The 9,012-nt window shown below is 32.0% G+C and overlaps 1 protein-coding gene across 2 annotated transcripts; it reads right to left on the reverse strand.

Moving 5' to 3' along the window:
- Nucleotides 1-717: 717 nt before the first annotated feature.
- LOC124359727 lies at nucleotides 718-9,012 on the reverse strand. Of its 2 annotated transcripts, XM_046812704.1 has the most exons (3): nucleotides 8,726-9,012; nucleotides 3,946-4,637; nucleotides 718-797 (listed from the first exon to the last, which is right to left on the reverse strand). In XM_046812704.1, the coding sequence occupies exons 1-3, from the start codon at nucleotides 8,812-8,814 to the stop codon at nucleotides 745-747; spliced, it is 834 nt and encodes a 277-aa protein (XP_046668660.1). In that variant the 5' UTR covers nucleotides 8,815-9,012; the 3' UTR covers nucleotides 718-744. The 2 variants fall into 2 exon arrangements, with proteins under 2 accessions (XP_046668660.1, XP_046668659.1); XM_046812703.1 differs by lacking the exon at nucleotides 718-797 and having other exon boundaries at nucleotides 2,910-4,637.

A 9,012-nucleotide genomic window follows, 5' to 3' on the forward strand; every position in this document is an offset into this window, starting at 1 on the left:
GAGATAATTAAGCAAGAAAATTCCAGTAGTGTGTCTCAGATAGTGGCATTGGACCCTGAACTTCAATAATTATTTCTTTGAGTCAGTTAATGAAATTACCAAAAGTATTCCGGCTGCAGATTCTTCTATTTCTGACTTATTGGGCAATAGTATTGTCCCACCTTATTTTTTTCACTGGCAAGATATTGAACCATCTGATGTTTTGGTGTTGTAAATAAGCTGTCAAATTCTAAAAGCATGGATTATTTTAGTTTGTCAAATAAGATAATCAAAGGGACTATCGAATATATTCAATAGCCACTTGCGTTCATCTTTAGCAGGTGTCTTGAGTTTGGTTGCTTTCTGGACTCACTCAAGGTTTCCAAAGTAATTCCTGTATATAAGAAAGGTGACAAACATTTACCACAAAATTATCGGCCAGTTTCTATTGTACCAATCTTATCTAAAGTCTTTGAAGCTCTTATCCACAGGCAGCTGTCTCTTTATTTTTAATAAAACAATCTGATTTCTGAATTGCACTTTGGATTTAGAGAGGGAAGATCCACTACATAATTTAGAAATAGTTTATTAATATCTTCCTATTTCTTATTTTGAAGATATGTGTGTGTGTGTGTGTGTGTGTGTGTGTGTGTGTGCGCGCGCGCGCGTGCGTGTGTAATTTGTATCAATAGCAATAGCCTCATTTAATTCAAATGAACCAATCACAAAAAGTACTTACTCAGCTGGAACTTGAACCCGGATCTCTCACTTGCCGGATGAGTGTGCTACCACTGTATACATTATCAGCCAGTGGTTTACTGAAAATAGCAATAGTGTTATGTAACTTTTATTATAGGTGGTGTCAGCGATGAATTCCAATCGTTTATTACATTTAAGTAATCACCATTACCTAATGAAAAATGAACAGCAACCATTAAATTAGCCCATTAATTATTAAGTATTTGAAAATAAGGTCTTTTGCTTGGTTCACCTTCTGCGACCTGAGCAAGGGCTTTTGTTCATGTTGATCATTGTAATCTCATCACAAAGCTAAATTATAATGGTTTTTCATGTCATTCACTAAATCATTTCCTATCTACATGGTGACCAACAGACAGTAAGCTTACTGTGACAGCTAGAACATTAAATACTTTGTGGTGATTACATACCTTTTATTAACATTAAACATAATGTTGGAGAACTTCAAAATAGTCCAGAGAAGTTATAAAAGGTAACTCCCATTAGTTCAGATATAATGTATCCTTCTTAGTTTAAACAAAGAAAAGATACAAAGTATAATATTTAGTCTGACAACTTATTCTGCATCTCATGACAATAATGTTTTCAACGATGCGACAATTTTGGGAATCCAGGCAGACAACCAGTTTGTAACCTACACAAAGAACATATAAGTAAGAAGCTCCCTACAACTATTGACATTTTATGTCATCTTAAAGATATTGTTCCTGAAACTTAAGGGAAGACTGCTTATTTCCAAGCAATTTTTTTTGCACATGGCTTAATATTTTAAGGAGTTGTACATTTTAATTATAAAAAAAAACTATTAAGAGTTATGTTCGATTCTCTGTCATTGAAACATTGTAAACCAATTATGATTTCAATTTGAGGAAAATAAAATAATCTAAGAAATCCTATTACAATACAATTTTGGAATTTCCACAAAATATACATAGTATTTTTTCAACAAAATTACACTTTACTATGAAATTTCTCTTTAAAGCACAAATGTTTGAATTAGAAGATGAGTATGAAATAATTTTCACTTTAATTAGAAAACAGTGATGGCTTTCACCTGTTTTTCATTTGCTCATATTTCTCATTACTGACTTTAATTCATTCAAAGAAAAGACTTTAATGGTACTCCTAGTTTTTTTAGCACTAGTATATGGAATGTTAATATAGAGTAGCAGCTTTGATGATTAAAAAATTGATATATTTGGAAACTAAACAGATTTTTTTGTTTTTTTTTTTATTTGGATTAGTCATTTACTGACCTGTCACCCCTAAAAACATTATTGTTGACTTATGGAAACACCCTGTATATATAAAAGGTTATTCAAAAAGAGCACCAGTTTTGAAACAGCTGGTAAAATTTCGTTTATCAGGCAACAATGTTTGACCTAGTTTCTATTACTGAAAACATTCTGATTGTTGACACAGCTGTTATAGCTTTCGTTCTAGCATTCCATATCTAACCATGGAGAAGTTTACTTGTGTGAAAAGAGAGTTAATCGTCATCAAATCATTTTACCAGAGGGGGGAGAGTTATGTGGCCACTGTCAGGCGACTTTACGCTAGTCTAGGGTGTAATGAAGTACTGAATGAATCAACAGTTCACATGAAAAAGTTCTCATGAAAAAGTTCTGTTTTCGGTGAACAATCCAAAAGGAGTTGATTGTTTTGTCATTAAAGTTACACCCCTCCATATTTCCTAATAGGGTATGTAATAAACATCATACAAAAAATTGGTGCACCTAGGTCTTAAGGGGGGCTGACAGCAGAATTTACTGTTAAAACCTTAATTAAAGACATTTTGTCACAGTCTGTATATACAAATAAGGTTAATATTGAGATTTTGGCACCAATATACTCAGGGTACACAGACCTTTAAAATGAGGTACCACACAAACTATGTTCCCATTTGAAAATTTTCTAAAAAAACAACCCCTTTTGGGCAATGTTTACTGATTAAAAATAATTTTATTTAATTCCTTGGGTAAAAAATGAGGATATCTGTTGAAATGAATTATGCACCTTGGTTTGTTTGACTGCACGGGTGGTCTGAAACACCCTGTATAACACACTTGGTTTAGACTGTACACCTCAAAACTGATAGATAATGTTATTTATGGACTTAAAACTTGAGGTAATTTGCTTTTTCAATCAGGATAAGGGATTAATCAGTTCAATTTCAAATGAACAAGTTTATTATCTTAACATTAATTATATACATTTAACATTATTGGTAAAATTCGACCATAATTTTCAAACAGTTATGGTGTGATGGTATTTAAACGTTTACGTATTTCTTAGTTTTTGATCCTTTTCCTTGAACAATAATTTCAAAAGGAAAGTGAGGAGGTGTTTTTATAGGGATAGTACGGTTTTGTGGTTTTTTTTCCTTAGGTGATTTTGTTGAATCACACTTTGAAATTGTATTTGATAGTTCTTTTCTGAATTCAGTCGATGAATTATCTAACACAGTAGGAACATTGGAAACCACATCTTCTAGAGTAGAAGCTGTGTTATGTGATGACCCAGTAGGAATGAAAGGTGGATAATTTTCATCCTTCATAGCTAATGCTATTGCTGTATCCCATTTAAACATAGTGGCAATAAAAACCAAACTAAGTCTTTGGAACATCTGCTCCTTAATAGGTTTTGGTACATCTGGATATATAGACATCATTGAGAGTATAAATGAAACTTCAAGTTTATCCCTATCATTGAGTACTGGAAGCTTAGCCCTCAATTGGTTCACCATTGGACCAATATGAGACTCAGTCATTTTTGGAAAGCTTACTCCACTTGGTGTATATAGTTTATACCACTCTCCTTTATTTAAATCAACGTGATCTATGGGATGGAGGAATGAAGAACTGTTTTTACCCAAGGATTGTGCAGTTGCAGCAATAGAATATTTAGGATTATCAGGATTAAGAGAAAAACCTAAATATCTTTTTTTAATGTTTTTATATTTTTTTACTAATTTTCTTTTTTTGTAATTGATTGTGCCATTTTTCAGAGTGTTAGAGGAACAAACAGGAGGTATTTCAAGAGAACCAGAAGATTGTATTTCATTCTCTTCCTGTAAAGGGAGCCTTGATTCTGTAACACTGGAAATATTAGAAGAGAGGTGATGGAAACTCTCTGCAGAACTATTTTCGTTAAGAGATTTGACATTAGCTATTCCAAATTGTAAATTTGATGTAGCTACATACTCACCACATGAAGGTATCTCTATAGTAATTGCAACTAAATCTTCATCATCAGTCTGTGAAGAATTTTCTGATAATTGCCCATTGGATACAAGTTTATTAAAAACCGTAGAAGGTGTTTTAAAAATTTCGCTATGCTTTTCTTTCCCTTCACATTTCTTATTTTCCTGATTATTTGAATTAAGAGTTGATATTACTGGTTGATGATGTTTCTGATTAGCCAGAAAACATTTATTAATTGGGTGTATATGTTTTTGAAAACTCTGAATGGAGGTTTCATTTGAAGAATCAGGTTGAATATGTTCTTGGGGGATTTCCATTGAGTGAGAAAAATCCAAAGAATAGTTATGTTCAACAAAATATCGTGGAACATCATGTAACTGATCACCTAAGTTTGAACCTGTACTAGTACATTCATTTTTATCACCTGCCTTTTCACTCAATTTATTAGTATTGACACCATTTAGTATAAGTGCACAATCAAGAGAAGTGTCAAGAACAAATTTGCCTTTAGGTAGAGTACTTGATGGATACTTAGATTTCCTTTCAGGACCGTTGATTGATGGAACTGCATTCCTTCTCAAACGGTGCAGATTATTAGGATCATAATCCGAATCTAGAAAATGTAAGTCACAAATGTATCTCCTGTTCCGTCGATCTTGAGTAGGATCACAACAAAATTTATGCCACACTTTAGATCTGAAAAAGAAACACATAAATAAAAACTACTACAGTGAATTTGTTAACTATATAAAAATATTAATTATTTAGATGTGAAAATTACAATGAATTGCATTAACTCCAGTGTTTGACAACAAGCGCGATTTACGGGACCTGGATATGCTTTAAAATGTTTTATTCTTCTTTTAAAACAGAAAAGAATAATAACAACACACTACCCTAATAATGATTTAAATTGGTGCAATAGGTGCCAGGTTGGAATAAATAGTCTAATTGTCTTCTTAATAGATGACCTATATATAAATGTAAAGAAAGGAAATATAGAAATAATCGAAGGAAATTGACCAATTGATGAGGATACGCATTTGAGGATTAACTTATAATTAAGCCAAAGTAAAACTGTTGACGATAAGGATAAAATTTTTGTGGAATGTATGCAAAAGATATATCCTGACGAGGACGTTTTACATGTATTTTATTGCAAAATAATTTACTTTTATAATTTAAAAATCAGATAGACGATAAGGATAAAATTTTTGTGGAATGTATGCAAAAGATATATCCTGACGAGGACGTTTTACATATATTTTATTGCAAAATAATTGACTTTTATAATTTAAAAATCAGATAGATACATCTGTAATTTTCACCAAATAAAAAATAAACAAAAAAATTCATTATTTGGTCTAGCATAAAAATATCTTTACTCTTACAGGCTCATATACAATAAGACACATAATTTAAAGCTTCAGCTCTTTATGCCCAATATTTGGAAAAAATGCATTTTTATTTTCAATATATTTGGTTTTGCATTACAACCTCGTCATCTTTCTGGTTTTGTGACAAATATTTTTATCTATTGATGTTTTCATCAAAGTTGAATGCATCTCACTATAAAATTTATTTCATTTCCATCTTTATATATATATTTCTTGTGTGCGTGTTTGTCACTAGACTTCTAAACGGCTGGACTGATTTAAATGCAATGTTGTGTGTGTCTTTGAGAATGGTTTAGATGTAATAAATTTAAACAGTTACAAATTACATTTAGAAGACAAAAGGTTTCTAAGTGCCTGCACATCGTTAACTGCAATTACAAGAAAGTTAAGAATATTAAATATATTAGTCAAACACTATTTAAAGACAATATATTTATGATGTATATTTGTCTTTAAAATAAATTTATGGTTGAACTTAATGCTCAAGTATTAGACCATTTTATAATAAAGTACATGTATATTGCGTCTTTTTATAATTTTGTTATGGTTCACAGAACACCTCACTCTACAAAAAAGTTTAAATTGTCCATAATTCAATTTATAAATATGAGCCTTAATGACCAAATTTCCATTTCGGTAAATTAATATCTAGAGATATTGAAACACATGTTTTAGAACTAATTTTACCAAACTTTGAAAACTTCTAAAAATTGGTTGTGTGGTATAGGTCCCCAAAGAGAGGAGTTGGAGGATATAATGTAGGACATGCTGTATGGGATGCCGCAGAGCCTTGGAGTCACCTATGCATGACTTTGGGAAATGGCAATGACAGCCAAAGAGTTAAAACACTGTTTATTTGAGCCTAATCAAATGGCATATGTTTACTCTGAATCATACCCAAGCCTATAAATTGTTCAGTATTTGTTGATAGTCCAATCCATACCAATCCAGTCCAGAAAAAATCAATTTGTTGCTAGAACATATACAAAAGTATAGATTTCCTTAGGTTTAGTAAGCCAACATTTTTTAATCTTCACTGCTCATAAATGGAGGCCCTTCATGTTAATATGCATGATATGTTTTGCTTTGGCAAGCATCTATGGGTTTTAAAACCATTCAGCAATGGATTGTTCCTAGACATTTCAAATAAATTGCATTGAGTTAAGGACACTATATTTACAATTTAAATTGTACAATTTACAAATTAAAAACATAAAGTACCCAATTACATAATATTATTAATTACAGATATTAACAGATAAGTTATTGAACAAACATTAACAACATTCAAATTTCATAGAATAATAATTTTTGTATGAAGGAACAATCTCTCAGCCTTCATCTTTTTTATGTTCTTACCACATTGTATGTGTTAAGGTGGGTTTACACTATGCAAACCTATTAAATGTTACATCTAGTGCTAGTCATATAACAGTTGCTACAACTTAAAAATATTACTTATATCAGAACATGCTTATCTAGCAGATTCTGCTACATTTAGCAAAACTCCTGCTATCCAATCAGAATTGATAAAGATCAAAGAAACCCGTCCTACATCTAGCCTTTGCATTACGCAGCATTATCATCTAGTATCTGCTACATGTAGCATTTTCAGTTAAGCGAAAGCCAGGTAAGCGTGAACACATGCATACTTTGTGTGCTCTCTGTTGTGGATAGTTTTGAAATGGAAGGTTCTGATGGTGTGTGGGAAAGAGACATTATTATTAATGTATTTGCCTTTTTTGTAGAAATCCCCAATTGCTAAAAAAACTTTATTTACAGCAGCTTGTCATGTACAGGAATGGCATCTCTGAATTTAGTGTCTTTTTTCCCAATGTAATGACTAATAATAGAAATGACACTTAAAATCTTCACTGGTAATTCGTATGAAATTTTTGAATCTGTTGTCACACCTAATGTCAGATATCAATGAAGGTTGATTCGCATCATCATCAGCATTGAGATCATTCAGAAAGTCAGTCTCACTATACCTCACTCTTGCATCAAGCGACGGCTGAACCCAAAACCTTCGTTCCCCTTCTGACAGGCCAGTAATAAAGTTCTCACAGCAGCATGTGCTAAATTTCTTCTCCACAACATTTCTGGTATTGGAAGTACCATTGCTATATGTAGCATTAAAAGTCAATGACATAACATTTGCTATATGTGATGTATAGCATGATTAAAAAGTACTGAATTAAAATGTTATATATCATTTACTACATTTAGTAAATGCTATATAATGCATTTTTCTACTAAGTGTAAACCCATCTTTACTCTATACTAAGTATCAGTAGTTAAATACTCACCTTTTAAAAATTCAGCCTTTTGAAATTTTTGACTAAACTTAACTAAGTAACTATAATATCCTAGGTAAGATACCGGTATTCAAAATTTTGAATCTGTTATTTTCATAAGTTCACTGTGGCAAAAGGAACCCATTATGAACTCGATATATGGCAAAATACAAAGTGATGATTTTTGTCAGTTGGTCCATTTTGGTTCATTATGCTACATAAATCACAATATTAGATGATATTACATTCTTATGAGTAATTAATTGGTCAGACTGTTCGGACAGTAACCTGCATTTTTGCCAAAGGCTGTTTAAGTAGATATAAAGTCATAATAACATATGGTTGTGATGAGTGATATCCAAAAGGATCAGAAATGCTCCAGGTGACCTTGAATTTCATACGAGAGTGTTCTGAAACAACTTGATCATCTGGAGAATAGTCCCGCACATAGGCTAACTAGTTAGTATATAACAGTGCAGTGAGGCATAACGCTGTGACTTGTTTATTCCAAACAAATATTCCAGAGAAAAATTGTTTGAATACTTTCAATATGAAAATTAATACACATTCACTTACAAAGGACCTTTTCTAGGGGTCCGTAAGTGTATCTGTTACACTGACATTGTCTGGACAGTACTCCTGCATTTGCAAGCTGAAATGAGGTAACAAAGTAAATACTGTATACTTTATATGGAACAAGTATGAATAGTTTTTCAGAGATTTGTGACAAGACTGCAGTACATGACAGTGAAATAACATCGCTATAGAGATGGTAGCGGAACTGTCCATACAGTCCTTCACAGATTTGTGGAGGGCCATACTATGGTCTAGAAAATAGCTCAGCAAACAATTGACTATCCAAACAAAGTTTGTGATCACCTCAACGTCTTTAGAAGACAAATAGACTAGGCCTATACTGTTATAGGAAATTGTTAGCAATTGTTTTAGCCGTTTTAGTTAACCTAACATGGTCCATGGGTAAACTAAATATAACCAAAAATGCAGATATTTTAACAAACAAAATCTAGTGGGTATAACCTAGTTATATAAATGAAATAATTTTGATTTGTTGAAAATAATTGATACTAACCTCTCGTATGTAACTGGAAATTTATAAAACTTTCTCTTCTTTCCAAATTGGTCATTGCTGTAGCATCCATTAACTGAACAATATATCATTATGAATCTATATTTTGAAGAATATGATCCAATTGATGCAGTGAGCGGAATTAGTAGAAAGGTCTTTAGTACAAAACTAACACTAAAGACGTATTACTCGAAAACGAAATTCCCTCATCAAAATATCTTGAAGGATAGATCTATTTGTTTACATCCTACTAGTAGCAGACAACAGAGATCTTGACATTCATATGGTGG

Source organism: Homalodisca vitripennis, chromosome 4, assembly GCF_021130785.1.
Source record: "Homalodisca vitripennis isolate AUS2020 chromosome 4, UT_GWSS_2.1, whole genome shotgun sequence".
NCBI classification, from domain to species: domain Eukaryota; kingdom Metazoa; phylum Arthropoda; class Insecta; order Hemiptera; family Cicadellidae; genus Homalodisca; species Homalodisca vitripennis.